General features: G+C 36.6%; 1 protein-coding gene across 4 annotated transcripts in view; it reads right to left on the bottom strand.

Moving 5' to 3' along the window:
- Nucleotides 1-2,628: 2,628 nt before the first annotated feature.
- The window catches only part of pax5 (paired box 5), a 40,963-nt gene continuing 22,864 nt past the window's right edge, over nucleotides 2,629-20,727 (bottom strand). For all 4 annotated transcript variants that reach the window (XM_043243829.1, XM_043243855.1, XM_043243846.1 and 1 more), the window contains 5 exons: nucleotides 14,583-14,712; nucleotides 9,661-9,762; nucleotides 5,690-5,776; nucleotides 5,128-5,214; nucleotides 2,629-3,048 (listed from right to left, as the gene is read on the bottom strand). In XM_043243829.1, the coding sequence (XP_043099764.1) occupies nucleotides 2,966-3,048; nucleotides 5,128-5,214; nucleotides 5,690-5,776; nucleotides 9,661-9,762; nucleotides 14,583-14,712 (489 nt within the window). In that variant the 3' untranslated portion in view covers nucleotides 2,629-2,965. The remainder of the gene's footprint in view (nucleotides 3,049-5,127; nucleotides 5,215-5,689; nucleotides 5,777-9,660; nucleotides 9,763-14,582; nucleotides 14,713-20,727) is intronic.

Raw genomic sequence — 20,727 nt, 5'->3', positions numbered from 1 at the left:
GATACAACTACGAATATCTGGAATCTGAGGTATCGAGAAAATCGCTTTTGAAGATGTCCTTAGCGATGCATATTACTAATCAAAAATGAAGTTCTGATATATTTACAGTAGGAAATTCGCTAAATATCTTAATGGAACATGATCTACACTTAATATACTAATGATTTTTAGCATAAAAGAAAAATCAATACTTTTGAATATAATTTTTTTTGTTATTGCTATATATACTCGTGCTACTTATGACTGGTTCTGTGGTACAGGGTCACACACTCACACACACACACACACACACACACATATACGACAAGACATTCCTTTCACAATTATCTAAAACTCATTCTCAGTGCTTGAAGGAACAGTTCACCCAAAATCACCCTCATAATTTTCCAAACCTGTATGCAAACACAAAATACAGCATTTTGAAAAATGTGTTGTTTTTATTGTCTATACAATCAAAGTCAGTGACGTCTTTTGAAACAGTTTGGAACGACACAAGCTTGTGCAAATGATGACAGAGGGTGAACTTTACCTTTAAGAGAATGGATTTAATATAGTTCATTGTCATGTCGTACAGAAAAAAACAGCTGTTGGGTCTCAGAATATGTGAATTTTGACTAAATCTTGTATTAAATCTATGTTTAGATTTCTGTTTTATATTTTAAATAATAGATCGATGTTTTATAATGGACGATAGTTTCTAAGTTGGTGTTAAATATGGAATAGATTTATATTAGTTTTATATTTTGCCTCCATGTTGTTTGCTGGGTTTTGAATAGATTAGCTTGTAAAAAAAGAAACAGCTAAAATGATGGGTAGTGGCATCTGTTTGCTGATTGGTCGGTCAAGCTGTGATCTTTTTTGCAATTTAGTGACGCGTGGTCATTCTGGATGACTCGGTAGAAAAATAAAGGCACTGTCCTTGATTTCAGCTGGTGTACTTCAGGTTCATAATGCCTCTGACTAAAAGTTTAAAAGGTCAAAGTTCACCAGTAGTCATTAGTGGTGAACGGCATCAAGGGTTTCTTTAGAGTTGCATAACGCGCAACTTATGATCTACAAACAAATGTAATCCTATTACTACTTTACAATCCAGAGCAACAACATAAAAACATAAAACCTATCAACTTCTATATATATATATATATATATATATATATATATATATATATATATATATATATATATATATATTCATAGGTTTGTCATTTTTTCTTATTTCACATCAAAGTTTTGGTGCTTGTGACTCACTACTAAAACTACAGTGTTCTCCTTTTTCGAAAGCTACTCAGCAATGCACAGTGTATCAAAAAACAAAAAAAAGCAAGAAAATTAAGAACTGGGAACACTCATCACAGACAATAGCTAAATAAAGCACACTTTTTGTCTTTTCTCGTCTACTAGAATCTAAAGATAGATATCAATATATCAGTCAATAATGATATCAAAAGCTCTTGTCATTGTAAGTGATAGATGTACAGGATATCTCAGACAGACAGACAGGATGTACAGCATGATGTTGCTACATAGAGAGTTTGGTAAGGCCTCCACCTTGGTCTCATGCATTGTCTTGGCGCAGTATGGATGAAGGGAATAATCAAAAACAAATGCACTCAGAGAGAAAGAGCGTGGACAAAAAAAAAGAGCCATTTTTGGATAACAGATTTGTCACTTTGTGCTTTTTAAGAGTATCTATTTGCACTACTGAAGAGTATATATCTTTGGGGAGGCTAACGTATAATGTCACTTCCCGTCAGGGGAAGTAGCATCGCTAATGGTTTTCCCCTTCTAACATCTTTTCATTGCAACTGATTTGTGTTTGGAACGAAACATCGGGGGTTTAAAAAGAGAACCAGCTACGTATTCAACGGCAACATCTTTAGCTAGAAGTAGCATTGTAGCATTTGTCCGCAGTAAACTTTTACACACAATTATATATATTACTCTCCATCATAAATAGCTATAAATCTTACTAATGTACAGTAGAATAAGGGTATTCTGTACATACGTAAATAGTATTTATCTACATAGAGGAAGGAGAGGAGTCTTTAAAATACCGATGCTCTCATTCATAACGACAGTGCTTAAACATTTAAATCATGCTGCTATTTTCCAACATATTACACAATGACTGAATCACAAAACGGCCCCATTTATCGTGTAATTCGGTTTATAAGGAATCCGTCATGTCTTAATGCTTCCCAGATTACAACAGAGGGCTCAAGTATTGTTGTGCTTATGCATCTGATTTCAGCATCTTCATCTTCCAGTATATTCTCTCCTAGCTCTACCGTATTTATGCTACATTTTCGAGTGGAAGCATCCCATGATCAATAGTGAAATGGGCCTGTCCTTCACGCTGGCTAATTTTAATGTAAATAATGCCAATATTCCGACCTGAGTTATCTGTCCAACTCTATGAAATCTCCGTTCACTTGATACGTTGGGTTCTCTCCGAAACAATTCATGGTTTTAGCAGACAGATTATGACGCCACATTCACGCGTTTGATAAAATGACTCAAAAATGAACTCAAATCATGTAAGTCATCTCAAGCTGCCACTAGTAGATTGTCTGGTACCAACTCCCAACACCTGATCATCTCTAAGAACAGACTGCATAGAGATGCAAAGACGATAGGATAAGCAAGGCTTTAATGACAGAAGATAAATCAAAGCAATAACAGATTTAGTGTGAGCCGAGACCACAGGAATACAGGTGAATGGGTGTATACTTTCCACTAATCGACAGAAATTAGAAACATCAGCTGAAGCTACTGATTGGACCATTGATTGTAATCGGCAGGAAAACATTGTCACCTCTTCTTTCTTTCTTCTTTCCCTTTCCTGCTCCTTGCTTTGCTTTCGTGTGTAGACAGTCTTGTGTGGCTGCTATCAATCCGTTCTCTCTCCTCTTTCTTTCTCTTTCTCCCGCTCCTCCACCGTTCCTCCTGTCCTCTGTCCGGCTGGTCAGTGGCGGTCATAGGCAGTGGCAGTTGCTGTTGCAGCCGCTCCTGCTCCCCGTGTGGCTGCGCTATAGTAGTATGGAGATCCTACAAGGGATATGAAAAAACAAATCAGTCAGTCATGAGATTAAGAGACTAATGCTTAAATAGCTCAAAGCGGAGGAGTTCTGACTAAACTCAGCTTAACTGAACTCATAAAGGCTGGAGCCGCGTGTCAACAAATTCAATGACCCATTAACATTTAGCGACCACTAATTTAAATTAATTCTGGTTTTGAAAGTTAATTTAAGTTACACTTTTAAACGCCATCTACACTGTAAAGCATTTTAGATCTCCCAACTCAATATTTTCTCGTGACTCGTAGGATTTAACTTTTTTCCATCGGCCCAATTTAATTTATTGCTTTTTAATTGTGGCAACAAAAAATTGTGTATTATTATTATTACTAAATGTATTTTGGCAGCAACCAATAAAATCATTCTAATATGCTGATCTGACAGGCAAAAAAAAAAAAAAAACATCAATTATTTTTATGTGCAGCTAGATTTCTGGGTTCTAAGGTTCTGTGATGTATATGAGTTAATAAAAACAACCATTTATTTGAAATATATACCGTATTCATATGTCCTGGCACTATTTTATAACTATCCCTCCACTTAAAATGGTACTGACCTGCTGTTGATCTCAAATCACATTAAGATAAATGCTAAATGAGAGGCAATTAATTCATTATCAAGAATGAATATGATCACAGGATGATGGATGTACAGCTCAGTGTACTTTTTATTTATCAAGTCCCCCACAATCATGTCACCCTTGCTCTTATTTGAAATGACACCACCATCATGAGCCCAGTTTCTGCAGGGAAAAGACCATTTCTGCTCTATGAGACACACGATTCATCTTGATCAGTCTGTGTTGGCATTAAGTGCTGATGGACCCCTCAAAGATGAAATGTCTTTAGTATCATAGTTAGTTTTAGCAGGAAGTATTTTTCTTTATTACACAGAGACAGCAGGCATGAGCAAGGGGTATAACAGAGTAGAGCGACAGCTGTGCTGCTTAGTCTTTGTTGCCGGAGTTAAAGAGTTTGAAATTGTGAGAAATGTGGTCGATGGGTGTGTTTGTCTTCATTTGAAATAAAGATTATGTGAGTGTGATTAAGTAGCTTCTGTGTTGCTGTAAAAACAGGGTTTGAGAGTGTGAAGTATATCAAGATGTCACTGTCTTCGGGTGAAAAACCACTATTTTTAGATAATGTTGGCAATGTTGAGATCTGCTACCATTAAAGTCCAAAAAGAAATACAAATCCTGTGCTAACTGAAATATTTCATTTGACAAAAACATTGAATCCAATATTTGGTAATATTTTGAACAATTTAAAAGCTATTTTTACTCCCCAGGTAAAATGTGGTTAAAGAAATCCCAAGAAATTACAAAAAAAAAATACAAAAACATTAGCTAGCATTTTAAGGAAATAAATTCTGTCTCACAACTAATTGTATGTTTAGGTAAACAGAATTATGACTTACATCGTAAAAATCACAAAAAGCATTACATTCATGTTGTACTTCCTTGATGATTCTAAATCTACAGTGAAAATGTTTTAATCTATACATAAAGAGTTTCTTTGCAAAAACAGATAACTTCTTGTTTTATACTATTCCCACAAACCAAGTTTTTTCATTGTGTAACTCCAATTAATCATTCTGCAGTTGGGTTATTTCGACTAAGTTAACAGCTACCAAACACAATATATGCATGATATAACGATATATAAAACGATTTTTGAAAATGAACAGTTATCTATTTCTTCATATATAGACAAGCCCTAATAGTGCACTTCACGCAAGCACTGTCAAACGTCTGTCAGATCAGGGTCTCTTTCTTGACACACGAAGCAAAAAGCTCATAAAATCTCCAAGGAATCCTTTCTCCATTGGGAGCGTTAAGGTCAGCTCTGTGGCTTTCTCTTACACACATATAACTATTTTTAAGCCAGTGGCCCTTCACCTTGCTTTTGACTGGTGTGTCAGTCTGAGGTTTTGCTGATCGGGGGCAGGTTTTTCTGAACCGCACATTCTGTGCACCATACATACACATATGGCGAGCTAACCCGACAATGTTTGAAACATCAAACCACCCACACATCCCCCTCTGATGTACCTGTAGGTTGTGGGGTTTGTCCAGGGAACAGACCCGATGAAGCTGCTCTCTCCGAGCCCAGTAAGGAACCGTACTCCTGCTGGAACACTGCAGACACATGCAACAAATGTAAAAAATATAATGAGAAGATTTTACATTTTAACTCGCAGAATAAAAATGCACCGTTTTGAAGTGAAACACCTCTGATTGGCCGTTGAGCTCAAGAAATCAACCAGTATTTCTGTGAACGGTTATATTGCTCAACGCTTAACAACACGTTGCTCTAGCATTCGAATAGAACCTGTATACAGTTGCGTAAACCTGTATACAGTCGTTCAGGATGTTTAATGCATAAATAGGGAGATAAATAGTTAAACAGTGAAATATAAAATGAATATAAATTATATCTAGGGATTCAAGTCACATAAAAACACTTTCAGTTTTTATTCAAATGCAAATTAGTATTAAAAAGATGGTGAGTAAAAAAATGACAATTACATTCTTTTAAGGCCCACATTGTTATATATTTAAAAGCATAAAGACAGCAAGTGTTCTGCATCACTGTCCATATATTGTCTTTTACCTAGTAGACTGGGGTTTGCAAATCTCCAAGACTCGTTGTACGTTGAATACTGTGGATGGGAATAAGGACTGCCAGAGAAATCTCCTCCTGAAATTCAATAAAAGACAACGAAAATATTAGATATGCATGTATTTTAGATATTACTCTAACTCTTCCATCTGAAAGTACATCCTATAGTGTATGTAGTGTGAATGAGCCTAAAAGGTCCAATTGGCGAGGTGGAAGTGTCGATTTGTGACAGTTTTTCTCCTCCATTGCTTCAGTGTAGTTTTCCCCTTATCTCCCTCTTTCTTTCTCTCCCTCTTTTTCCTCGTTCTCCCTTTCCCCGGGGAACACTTTCCCTTTGCTGGCTGTCACAAAATCAGAGGCCCCAGCTCTCTCTTTCTCTCTCTCTCTCTCTCTCTCTCTCTCTCTCTCTTTTCCTCCATCTCTCGCTCTGTCGGTTCTGCCTGGCTGGTTTTGTGCCCCCCTCCCCTGTGTGTCAGCCCCCCTGCTGAAAGAGAGAAAGCAACAGAACGGAGGAAAAGGAGAGGAGAAATAAGCGATACACTGTGGGATAAAGTGCAGGAAGAGGATTGAGGAGATATACGAATTTTCCATAAGGTGCAAGTAAAGTCTATCATTTCAGAGAGCTGTGAATAAGCACTTGAAGCAGTTCCACCAATAAATATAATCTTTCTTTGTGCTATTATATCATTAAAATAAAAAAAACAAACATATAAGGAACAGTTTAAATACTAGCTGTTTAAAATGATAACTTTAGGTTGAAATTGTCTTCCATAAGTGATGACAGAATTTTTATTGTGTTTACACCTTTAAAGGACATTATTTCAAGACAACTGAGAGCAAGTTTTTGTATTTATTACACTTAACTACAACTAAAGTGAAATCGAAAACTTTTTATTTTAAGCAACAACACCATATGTAGTACAATAACAGCAATTCAAAGCATACAGTGCATGATTATTTATTAAAAAAATAATTTTGGCAGTTCAATGCATTAATTGAAGCACTGAATTGGCTGAATAATTGAATTAACTGAAAAAGTGACAGTATAGAAATATGTGAAAAAATATATATTTCATTTCAAATTAAAACCTAACTTTTCACTTTTGAACTTAATATTTTATGTACTGTAATGTTATATTGCTTCATATACAGAACATAATGGATATCAAAAATGCATACTGTATGTTATACTAAAGAAAGTGGAGACATTAACGCAGCGTGATTTATAAAAAAATATTGTTGTCAGAGTAAAGCTTCAAGTGTTTTTCATTTTTGTATTTTTTGCTGAATTTAATAAATTCCAATTCATCATAAACACAGACAACTGTGCAATAGTTGAGGTAAATGAAGTAAGATAATCTAAAGTGCATGTCTGGAGCTTTGCTCCTACCCTTAACCTTCAGCATGCTTTTAGATGGGATCGTTGGCATGGTTACCTCCCCTCTGTCAACTCTGCGCCATAGCGACTACCGCATGTCAGGTTGTTTTGGGAAGATGCTGGTGAAAGTGCGGGGGATGACTTATGGATGGAGAAGAAAAGAGGAATGGGGTCTCCCCAGCGAGAGAGATGGGTTGCAAGGTCATAAATGCTTGTCAGAAGTGGGGGAAACATGGGGGATTCAGTTGGAGGGAAATACGAGACAAGGTTACGGATCTTGCTCTGAAGAGAGGGGACCCGACAAGACCCTTTGAGTCACGATGGCAACCGGGGAGAGCATCGACAGAGACACCAGCGTGACAGACTGGAGACACGACAAGAGACATGTTGTTGTTGTTGTTGTTGTTGTTTTGGCTTGGGTTTATTTGCTGTGTTCAGGGAGTTGATACAAGGGTTGGTGAACAGTCCTTCATCCCACAGCCCTTGCTTTTTTATACCACTCTATTTGTCTTGTCTCACTAGATTTTCCACTTGTGTCCACTTATGTTACCTTGAACTTGATACTGAAGCTAAGCAAGCAAATCCCACCTTCAGAGTTATAATTTTGCTAGTTGGTAAGCCACATTTAGGAATAGTAGTTGCTTAAAGTAAGGAAAGACTGTAAAAATAAAACAAAGGGTAGTGTTTAAGGGGTCATATGATGCGATTTCACATTTTTCTTTCTCTTTAGAGTGTTACAAGCTCTTGGTGCATAAAGAAGATCTATATAAAGTTTCAAAACCAAAGAGATTGTTCATTTAAGTTATGACTTGTACACACACCCCTAAAACGACTAATTAAAACCATCCAGATGTTTATGCAAAACTAAAAACAACTATAAAACAGTGGTTATATTTACAACACTGTTCCAGAACAAATATTCAGATGTGTTCAGCGCATTTATGGAGGACTACTTCCTGCACCTGGGAGAACTTGCCAATCACAATGTGCTCTCTAGCTGGCCAATCAGAGCACACCCCGCTTTTTTAGAACGATGAGAAACAATAATGTACAGTATATGGAAAATAATGTGTTTTTTTATAACTTAATCCACATAAACACATTACATTACATTACCTTGTACTTGTACATGTGTAATGACAATAAAGTTGAATCTAATCTAATCTAATTACACAATATCCTGCCATAAAACTTGCAGAACATTTTAAATTTTTCTATATTTCTATTTTTTATTTTGCTCAATATCATATGCCCTTGTTTCTTTTTCATTACATTCGTCTGTCAGAGATATAACCTATTAATGCATTTTGTGTCAGAAATGCATTCTAATAAACATACTCCAGTCCAGTTAAAACACCAATTTTAAAACATCTATTCGGCCAAAAGTCTTACTAATCACTTGATCAAATAAAAACGATACAAAATCCCTATAGTAGTAATCATAAACATTTAACTGAACATTGAATTAATTCAACACAAAGTGAAGTTCCCGTTACACCTTGGGTCTACATTATTTTCAAATCATTGAACAGACTGGAGTAAATTATTCTGCTTATACTACATTCACCACATTTAAAGTTTGTTCAGATGAAAACAGTTAGTGAGAAAGGTCACTAAGCTTTAATGTCACATAGCTTTTGAATTGCTGCAACTATTTTGCTAATAAAATCTACTAATAAAATACCATTAAAAACACATTTCTTTAACCCATGGAGGGGATGGGGAGTACTAAAAGTTGCCCAATTTAGCAGAAAAGCTTAATCCTTGTAACCCTAACCTTAATAATAAACAAGCTTTTTAGAGTTTATTAATTTCAAAATTTCAGATGATGTTGGATCAAGAAAATATTAACGAGGTAGTATAATTGAAGTCACATACTCTATGTATCTAGGTGAACAGTGTCCAAAGACATTTACATGGTATTGTGTTTGTGAATATGAATATCTCAGTGAGAGAATTTGTGTGTATTTTTGTGATTCTGAAGTGGCCTGTGGATTAAAAAACAGCTAAAAGAAAGGAGGCCAAGGGAGTCTGCAGGAGAATGAATGAATTAGTCAAGGGTCAGTGATGATTCTCATTAAAAACAAATTACTGATGTTGAGAAGGGACAGCTGTGTGACTGGGGTCTAATAGTCCAGCCACTCCTGCTGAAGACTCAAAGCCAGTCCACCCGCCCCACACTCTGCCAACCTCCTAACACCCCCAACCCTTCCCCATCCCATAGCCCCCTGGGAGTGCTGTCAACCTGGCAGATGGGGGGAGACAGGAAGTGGCAAAGACAAGACCCCCTCCCACTGGGACCTCAACTGAAATAAAGCAGAGGTGAAAAGGGGGTATATTGGGAGAGTTACTACAGCGGGGCGAACGGGAGAGGATGAGAGAGAAAGAATAAGGGTGGCACATGTGCGAAAATTAACCTACCTGTTAATTTCATCAACACTCCCTTCTTTAGAAATATGCACCAAAAAAACTAAAGAACTCCACTTACTATGATGGGAACTTAAAATTGTTATTTCTGTGTATGTGAAGTTCGAGTAGATGAGTTAACAACTGATTGACATGCGTGTCTGCAAGCGGGACTCACCAGGTACCATTCCTGTGAGGGAGGGAGTGGAGTAACTGCCCTGCCCAGTTGGAGGAACGTGAGGAGGGTAACCAGGGAGCGTGGTGCTGGCCAGGTCGCGACCTGTAACGATAAAAAAGAGCATTTCTAGCATGAATAGGATCAACTCCATAGGGAAGAGTTTATTGATCGGACTTCTCAGTGACTCGTTCCAATCACCACAACCCCTTATGAAGCAATTTCATCTATAATTGTTCCGTAAACTAGGCTTTAACCTTTTTTTATCAGCTTGTTAAGTAGTGACATAATGTTAGAGGGTCCAAACCTTCAAGATCTCCGAGATCTCAATAGCCGTTTATGTGCACTATTCATTTATAGCAGCCATTTAAACTATGCTAAAAAATACAGCGTCTCACACACCAATATTTTAACATTTTTTAATAAATTGTCACTTACCACCAGAGGCATCACTTAAATAATGAAAAAATGTCATCTCAGTACACTATTATTGATAAATTAAAATATTATATCAATGACTAACAATTAAGATTACATCTGAGACCTCAGAATCATTTTCCTGGCAATATTTCAGCATTCATGTTGTGGGTTTTCTTTCAGTTGTTTAGAAAACGGCAATTAATACAATTGATACAAATCGTTGTGAATAAACATTACAAGTCATTTTTTGCTTGAGAATGCGGTTCCTGGTTTTGACACTCATTATTATTTAACAGGTTTTTTAAAATAATTACGTATACACTTATTTAATGTCTATGGTGATCATTTAACGGATATGACCCGTCATAACACGTTTTCAATTAAAGACTAGTGTCATTTAAAAGCTGGTACAGAAAGAGTTCGCACTGCAAAGTGAATGAAGCATGGATCTATGCTGTAGCTTATTAAATCAGATAAGTGACATCTTATGAGCTTGGTAAACTAGCGACATCCTGTTTAACCATCCCGATTAATACAGCCATCTCGCTTTATGTCAGATCACAAATCTGCCTTTGCCCCAGTAATAGGGCCTCTGGTATAATTATGCACTGATGTATGACAGAATGTGGTCGTCTATACTGTTAGTGTACGACGTACATCCCCCTGTCTCCTTCAGGCCTGCTTCACTAAAGAAAGAGGCGTATTCATAAAAAAAAATCTAGAAAATCAGATCAGAAAGTTAAAGTAAAAAAAAAAAGACCCATATGTGACAACAGTCCATACCTTATAGATTAGAGTTCATTAAAAACAAACAAGGATGGCTTAATAATAATGTTAAAGAGAGATTTAACTTGTCCGCTTCACAATGATCATTGGGCAGTTTCTAAATTTAATTCCCCCTCGCTTTATCTCGTCTCTCTCTCTCTCTGTTGTATGGATGTATAACTGTATTAGGCTACATGACATGGCTGTCAGAGTGAATCATCTCTCAGTCTGCACATGGTGCTGATCTGTAGACTGCAGCTCATTCATCATAATAAACACCATCACACTCAGTTCATCCATCCCCTTCAACACAGCCACCGTTTAAGCCTCCGTAGGGCCTGTGGGGGAAGGGGGGGAGGCAAGGAGGGAAACTGAATACTTTATCAGAGATTAAAAAGGGCGATAGAGGAGATGAGAGAAGGTACGAGAGACAGAGGCAAGGTGAAGAATAACTCAGGGATGGAGAAAGAAGAGTGTTAAGATAGAAAGAAGGGTAATGTGTGAAACGGGAAATTGTTGTGCAACATGACAACTATATGACCTTTAGGTAAACATTATTCAGCAGTTGCAGATTCTATGTGAAATGAGATTTGAGTGGTCATAGGTCAAATATCAGTCAAGATGTGTACACAGAAAGTGTCTTTAAGTGAGCCAGTAGATATATTCAAAAATGATTATTCATTCGGTAAACAAGTGATTGAATCATTCGCTTCATTTGTGCTGATTCATGAAACAATTCTTTTTAACTTTTTTCTTCCCGTTTTCTAAACTAAGCGTAAAGGTAACAATATTTAGTTTTCCCCAAAACACTTAAGAATGTTCTAAAACTTTAAACTTTAACATTTCAATTTATGAAAAAAAATTTAAATAATATTGAATTGTGAATAGCTTCTTGACGTTAGAATAACATACAACTTGTATTAAATTCCTAGTACTAAGATTTATTCAGTTTACCAAGTTTAATTAGTTTATTGGGCTGCTATTGGGTTGAAACACTATCAAAATATAATGCGTATTTTTATTTATATATTTATTTCTTTTTTTTTTTTTAAGAAAAGACAATGGTGTTATCTGATTTTACAATATGATGGTTCTTGCCAAAGACTTGCATAAAAGCAATGTCATACTTGCAGTCATGCAATTTTTCCCATGTTATGCCTTTAATTGCAGTAATACAAATTAATATTGTTTGTATTTTTTTTCTTTGTCTTTGTCAACTTGTTCTGTTCCTTCTATATAGAAATATGCAAGAGTTATTCCTCAAAGGTAGAGATTCATCTAATGCGAACAATTATCATTCAATTTCTATTGCTTGTTCTATTACAAAACGTTTTGAGAAGCTTATTTTTAATAATTATGTCTTCATATTACTATTACTAAATATTCTATCATAATTTTAGTAGCATGTTAGTATTATATTACTACTACCCTTTTAAAATTCACAAATGATGTGTTCTCATCCTTTGACAAATGCCGAGCCACAAGTGCCATTTTCATCAAATCTTTCAAAAACTTTTGATATGGAAAGTCAATCATTACTTTATAAATTGTCTTCCATTGGTTTAACTAGAAATGTTCTTCTTTATTTTGTGTAACAGGTATTTTGCATTCTATAGTTTTCAGTCTGATTATTCTACTCTGGGTCCACTTCTTTTTTTTCTATTTTTATTAATGATTTATCTCAAAATATGCTGAAATTGCTCTGTACGTCCTTATGCTTATTATAACAATGTTATTTACACCACTAATTCTGATTTGTTGCAAATCCAGAATTTTTTAGAATATGATTATAATTTGGTTCAGAAACGGTTTCAAAACAACATGCTTATACTGAATAACAATATGACGTGTTGTATGTTATTTGGCACAATGACAGTTTTGTTCTTTTCTTTTTGATTGATTTACTTCTGATATCGTATATCAAAATGTGGGGGGGCTGGTTAAACATGTCTTTTGTTTCGTATATTTGTGTGTGTGTGTATGTTTTATATGGTTGTTTAGTTTGTTTTAATATTTTGTTTTTGTGTTATCATGACTCCCTTGAAAACGAGATCACATCTCAGAGTGCTATTGTTTCAATAAACTCAAAGTACTGTACAAAAAGAGGCATGCTGTTATACAAGCATTGGGGCAAGTTGTCAAAACGGAGCTTACCATAATATATAAACTGTTCAGCAACATGTTAGCAGTGAACAATGCATGAAGCAGCCAAAATCTAAAAAGTAGCATACCAAAATGATAACTAATGCATGTTTAGCATTGAAAAAAATAAATGCGACCACTTGACCCAGTGCAAATGTACCCTGCCCGGACCTGATTCAGTTACACACAGAGTTTCACACTCTCTGTTCTGCTGGTTGCCGTGTTAGGGAGTTGTCCGTGTTAGGTGACAGGAAGACATTAGTGAAGACCGGATACTAATCCACTCTGGGTCAGTGGACAGGGCAACAGCGAGGGACAGAGAGAGATGGACTCTTCAGAGGAAGAACAGACAAGGCCTAGTCCTCTGAGAGACGTTGTCAGAAAAGAGAAGAATGAAAGAGGGCAGACAGGAAAAGATTTTTTTGCTCAAAAAAAAAATGGTATATGTGTAGTAGAGGGGCACTTGTGTCACTTCTCGATCTCATTTCCTTTAAAGATAAAAATAGCCCCAAAAATAGTTTCTCTTTTTATTTTTAATATGTATATTATTTCTGCATTCCTATTGAGTGTGTCATTTGTAAATGAACAAAAAATCTTAGCTATCGCGAATGCAAATATAAAATATTAATTTGCACCAATAGGGGGCGCCATTATGCAAACAAGAGATACCGTTACTCTTTCCACATGGTCCATTAAGAGGCGAGCTGTGTTTGTTATTCATTCTGGCTTTCTCTCCTTCCACACACACACACACACACACATGCACGCAAGCACAAACACACACACACAGTCTAGACATACAGGTTTCGTTCTACCTTGTCAGATGGTCCACAAATCCCAATTCCATGATTCCCTCGTTAGGGCTCCTGTCCAAGCAGCTCTTAATTAGCGCTCCCTTACTCCCAAATGGAGTGAGCCAGTAAGGGAGAGAACGAGACGTGTATATAGTAATTACAGGTCTCCATCCACTCCCTCTGTCCCTTAGGATATAGAGTGTGAATCTGAATCACTGAGCACTGTTTAACAGGTCTGATACCACTCTCATCTCACCTCTGAGCTCCCACAGCAAGATGATCTACAATCAGGTGCTTCATATTCATGTTTAACACAGCTATAATACAGATTTCAGACAAAAGGTCTGCTGCTTAATTCCAGTTCCAACATACTCATTTCCATTCCGTGTGTTTTTTATTGGGTTTTTTAACATTTCTTTATCCACTAAACAAAGCAAGCTTTATTCTTCTGTTACTGAATAAAAAAATACTAAATTATAAAAGCTAACTGTAACGCTGCCTTTTTTTTCAGAATTGCGAGTTTATATCTTGCGATTAGTATTTTATTTTTATTTGAAGTCTGAATTAACATCTTGCATTTTTTGATGTCATTTTCTCTTACAAGTTGAACTTGAGTGGAACGAGTTGCTTTGATAAGAAAACATCTGGGAAAACTCCACAGTGAAAGTAAAATTGTGTGTGGGTGTGTGTGTGTGTGTGTGTGTGTGTGTGTGTGTGTGTGTGTGTGTGCAAATGTGTGCGCGTGCGTGCGTGTGTGTGCGTGCGTGAGCGTGTGCAAGTTTTACATATAGGTAGTTTTCTTACCAGACACAAGTGGATATGATTGAGGTCCTGCAACAGTGGAACCCAGTTCCGCTCCCGTCTGATTGGCTAAGCTGTTCTTCATCTCCTCCAGTCCGCCAGCCAAGGACGCCATAGCCGAGTAATCAGACGTCTATGGAGAGAGTTTTCATTAGATGGCTACAATGGAAGAAAATCAACTTCATGAAATTGCTTTGTATGTTAACCCTCATCTTTGTATTTGTGAATGGCACACAGGTACGTAGCTGACACTAATGAGTAGCGGTGGCGTAGATCCAGGTGATGTATGTGGCCGACCTCGGACTGACCCCGCTTGTGTGCTTTCATGACCAATTACTTACAATGATCTCTGTCCCACCCCACACCCACAGCGATTCATCTCCATTGGCGGTAATGGGGTTTGTCACTCAGGTGTGGATGTGGTTTGATGGCAGAGTTTGGGAAGTGGATGTCGCTTCTGTTTTAGTCCAGGAGGAGGTTATTAATAACCCTGATTAGAAGTGAATTAAACCCCAACAAAATCCTGATGGTACACCTGCCCCTGCTGTTACCGTAGTTACGTCATTACAAGCTATTACCATGTACTTTAACATTCCTGTAAATAAATGTTAAGCTGCAAGTAAGCTTGTGCTTTTTTACTGGGCATACTAATCCTCTCTGTCCAGTCAGAATGGCTTCCATTAAAAAAATATACTAGAACCACATAATTTGATTTCGGGAAGAGTTGTGTGGATTTTAGTGTGTCCATCTATATTTGTACTCCTAAAAGTTCTTTACATTTTTGCTCTCGCTCACTGAATCTGTCAAAGTGATTCCTTTTTGAGCCACCATTCATTGCTCTTGTCATATCTGGCGTGAACCAAGCTTTTCAGCTTTTAAATCTGTTGTCCACATGATGTTCTGTATTTAAAGATATGAAATATACCATCAGACTCACTGATGGTATATTTCACTATATATATATATATGAAAAGCATGACATACATCAAAATCTAAAAAAAAAACAAAAAAAAAACAAATAAAAGAAATCAAAAGGCAACATTTACACAATGTTACTGTTGCCTTTGCTATACTGTACTAAGTGTAAAAAAGTGCAAAGTCAAATAAACAGTACCAGCTTAATACAACTTAAATATATCTGATTATTGAAAATTGAATGATTCATTTCCTTTGATGTTTTAATGTATGCAAAACATACATTAAACATAAAGATTATATAACTGTACTGTATTGTATAACTATATGCTGTTTTTTTGGTTATTGAGCACCAAATAAGAAAATTAGAATGATTTCTTAACAATTAATAACCTACTAATCAAGAATAATTAATAACTAAGAATGTAATAATATTTCACAATACTACTGTTTTTACTATATTTATATCAAATAAATGCTATCTATCTATCTATCTATCTATCTATCTATCTATCTATCTATCTATCTATCTATATATTGAGCACTTCCTATTTCAACTGCAAGAAAACTGAACTGTTGGTTTATATGTAGTTAGCCCAGATTATTGAGAGAGTGAGGTTTGTATAAAGTACTAAAAAAACAGTGGATAAAACTTTAAATCTGGATACTAAAATTACAACTGAAAAACCACAACTTTTAAATCCATATCTTATACACAGGGTAAGCAGGGTGTTTGTTGGTGTTTGTGTATGAATGTATGTGTGTATCCCAGTGACCCCTTAAACACCTCAGTGCTCATCACCACGGCGAGGGCAGTAGACTGTGACCTTACCAATCACAGCTCACACCGTCCACTTCCTCTCTCTCTCTCTCTCTCTCTCTCTCTCTACATCTCTGACTCCTTTCCACTGTCTGTTTCAGTCATTCAGTCTGAGATAGGCATTTCCTCTCTATTTATGCGGCTCGCACCCGCCCCCTCATCATGTGTGTATGTAGATGGGGAGGTTAGCGCTAGTAATTGGGGATTATGAAGTTTGGCCCTGCCTCTGACAGCAGCCTAGTGAAGATGGATGATTCTCATTTTAGCCTGTAAATGTTGTCAATTCTGAAGCTACGCAACCCATCAGCGCCCATGATGCACGCACACACACACACATTTCACATATAGACGTGGCACACGCTCACACACACCACAGCTGGGGCAAAGATTGGAGGGAAGCCAGACACTGAGAGAGAGAAAAAATGTGTAAAGGAATGGGGTTTGTAAAATAAATTGAGATGAAACGGAGAAAAAAAAAGTAAAAGAGAAAAAAAACAACAACAAAAAAAAAAGACTTTTATTGATTTTGACTAAATAACAAGCACATAGCCTTTCTGAAACTCACTGGAATTCTATTTCGACTGTATTCCTTGCTCTCTCGATTTCTCTCTGGGGTCACAGATTTCTCGGGGGTCATTTTTGACACAGCCCCTCTGTAATGGCTCTCCTCTCCGCTCACATCAATAACAGATGAGGCCCCTAATCGCACGACACCAAAATAATTTCACCCCAACCCGCAGCCGCATTTACATAATAGTATTTTCTCTCAGACGCTCTTTCTCTCTTCCATTCCCTCTATCTCCCTTCCTCTATTTTTTCCTCAGCTTGTACGTATTGTCTCTTCGAAGAGCCTGTAAACTGCACTATGTGTGTGTGTGTGTGTGTGTGTGTGTGAGACTGAGGAAGAGTGATGGGGGAGGTATTTAGCAGTGCATGCAGTATTAAATGAGCCTGACTGGCAGGGAGGCATTTATTGGTGAGCTCCTCTGAAGCAGGGAGTCGTGGTTCTCAGCATGTGTAATACACACTCACAATTCTAAATACTTTATTTGAGACCACGTTGTTCTGTACATAGTTTTTTTTTAGTTATTTTATATATATATATATATAGGCATAGGACATTGTTTTGCACAGCAATTAAGGTCATAATGTACCCTCATTCCAAACCTGTTTGACTTCCTTTCTTTGGCATCACACAAATAAATATATTTTAAAGAATGTTTCAGCTGTTTTCGTCAAAGTTGGAGTGTTTTTTACAGTAAAAATAGTACAGGAAATTATAAGGAGAACAGGAAAGGGACAATGCAAGTAAATAACAATACATTTTGACTCCACTGGTTGAATGAAATATGTTATGCAAGTTAGACAAACTTTTACTACAGTTCTCTCGCCTCTCTTTCTCTCTCTGTTACTGTAGAAGTAGAATGGGAAATGATATTGGGATAACAGGGCAGGCTGCAACAGCTTGCACCAGTGCAAAAGATAATAATAACTGGACGTGCAGTGAAAAATGAAAAAAAAAATTGTGGGTGGTTATACTGACCTTACTGTATATGCATCTTTAGAAGTTTCACTTTAAGCTGCAACATTTCTAGAAGGAGAGTTCTTAAATAAATCATGCCGTGTTTTGCGGTAGTCAATTTTCTGGCGCTTATTACAGTCTAAGGCTAATTTGTCCTGTTTAGTAAATCTGGCCCAAAGTGTCAAACATTATATCACATTACTTCTAGAATTTCAACATGAAATGTCCAGTGAGTGGCACTAAAAATGAGTTCATTTATATCCATAACTGAGGAATGTGAATCCAGAGATATTTTATTTGCATTTCGTTTGGTATTTCAGAAAATAAATGTCTAGTGAGAGGCATTAAAAGGTTAATGCTCTGTCACACTTGAAAATAAATTACCACCTGAACTAAATCATACCCTAAACCTTACCAATAACACAAATAAAAACAAATCCTAGATTAAAAAAAATGGATTTGCCGAAGTTACAATGCAATTTAGCTTGCTTCATCAAATCTATGAGCTCTTTCATCATGACTTGTGTTTCACAGGACTTTCAAGAAATGCTGTACCTATGAGTCAGAAAAGCCAGATTATGGAGCTAGCTATATAATGCAAACCTCACACTGTATTCGATTACAAACCTTGCACTGTGGTAAAAGTGTTTTGAGGCATAATATTGTTCAAGCGATCATACATAAATAAGTCTTTATTAATTGATCATTTGCTTGAAATCGTAATTTTTTGAGACACATTTACTGACACAAGTTACTGCCAAAGTGTTCTTTTCAGCTGGTGTCTGCAGTGAATTGCATTATATGTAATGTTTTTTAAATGTCTGAGTCAAACAAGTGCATACATTATTGCACTGAACTCTTTATTAATATTTACCTCTAAGGTTCATATACTCTCTTTATGAATGACTGGAAATTTCCCTGGAAAGTGCCTTTATCGCTCCCTTTCTCTCTCCCTCTCCGAGTAATTAGTTCAGTGTAAGGGTTGTTGGGCTGTTGATGTATCTCTGGCATAATGTGAGTAGATGGAAAGAGGAAAATTCAAATGAAATGACTCTCACAAGCGTGCGCTGTTTTATATGCTCCCCCTTGAAGTGCAGGACACTAATTAATAGATCTGCCAGTGCTTAATGGTCCTTCCAGCACCACAAACTGAGAGATGGAGAGAGCAAATGAGAGGAGAAGTGGAAAGAAATGTAAAAGAGGCGGAGAAAGGGCGCAGGAGGGGAGGATGAAAGATGAAAAAAGAAATTTCATCGCTATCTAATAGATATAGCTTGATGGTAAATTTATGGGTGGAGAGAAAAGACATACATTTACATTTTATATTTATTAACAGAGCAGATGCTTTTTTTTACTACAGTGACTTTTTTATTATTTTTATTTTTTCCATTCTAATTAAAAATGTATTTATTTTCTTGCTTTCTACATATTTCTTGATCATATGCATCATATAATCCTCACCTCTCCCCCCTCATATTAGGATATAGCTGTTTAAACGTGAGCTGTAAATATTATGTGACATGCTATCCGATATGCTATTAAACTTTTCCGACATTTAGTTCTGAAATGAACATTTTACGGAGGTCGTGCAATGACTTGCAGTACATTTATAGCCTAACTTTAACTTTTTAGTTCTGCTGACTGTTTTTGAGATTTAGAATTCACAACAGTCGTGTTCATTTGTCAAGATTAACTCGACAAAGCATGTCAAATAAAATTTTGTGCAAAATTTATTTTCTGCAATATTTCGAAAGGCCAATGGGAAACTCCTGCTTTTGTCGAGGGAGCCAGAGCTATGCTAACAGGCTGGCCTACAAGAACATGCTATCCCTGCAGATTTTGTCTTTCCAAATTAGATTGCTACTTCTAAATAGCCTAAAGACGCCTTGTAAAAGTTGTAAAAGTTACAGAAGTTCAGAATTAAACTTCTTTTGACTTTTTTTTGATACAGTGCATTTCAATTGTACAAACTCTTACATTTAAAGAGCAGGGAAATGTCAAATTTCATGATATAACGTTTAAAAATGAGAATTAAAAGCATTGATTACACACATGACCCATTAAAGTTATTTTCACTGGTGTAATTTAACATAAACAGCTTGGTCAGATATTAAATAGTAGTCATTTGTTTTGATGTTACTACATAAAGCACACTTTTATGTTATGTGAAAAAAAGGAATTATATAATCACACCATCATTTTTATATATAATGGAACCCTTATCCTTATGTATCCTAGTCTAACCAGCAACTACAGAGAAAAAGAACAAAATTAAGTCTCAAGTTCATTTCATGCCCCTGACGCAAACACACTCAAACAGAGTCAAGCTCTCCATCATTTCTCTCTCCTTCAGCAGCATTCAGTCTGTCAGTGGGAGGAAAACAACCCGTCAGTCAATCACACAAGCCCGCTTAGCATATACCTCTCTCGCACACTCTCGTTTCTGAAAAAGAGACAGCTCAAAATTCCCGGTTCTCAATTTGTCTGATCGTTTGTGCCACAACAAACCCGACTCACACACACCCAAGGGATGTGGATTGACCCTAAGGTTAATGCCCTGCTCAGTAGCCTTTGACCTTGCCAGCCTCAGCGCTCAGTGGTGAAATGGACAGAGGAATTATGGGGTCTTTCAAACAAGTCTATAGAACTCTGACACTGGCCTTGTATGTGTGTCTGAATGAATGTGGGGATGATAGCATTTGACTATTGAGTGACATCTTTGACTGCCTATTCTTTTGATCAATTTTTATGCATCACATGATTGTCTGTACGTGCATGCAGCTGTACTTTTGCATCCTATCTGTTGTGCGTCAGCATGTCTGGCCATACTGGAATCATCAAGCAGTGAAGGCACAGACTAGAATGAGGCAAAAAAATATTCTAGAAGGCCT

The sequence above is a fragment of the Puntigrus tetrazona genome, chromosome 1 (assembly GCF_018831695.1).
Source record: "Puntigrus tetrazona isolate hp1 chromosome 1, ASM1883169v1, whole genome shotgun sequence".
Lineage (NCBI taxonomy): Eukaryota > Metazoa > Chordata > Actinopteri > Cypriniformes > Cyprinidae > Puntigrus > Puntigrus tetrazona.
Note: the sequence above shows the minus strand (reverse complement) of the source record. Positions and strands in the feature narration are given on the sequence as shown.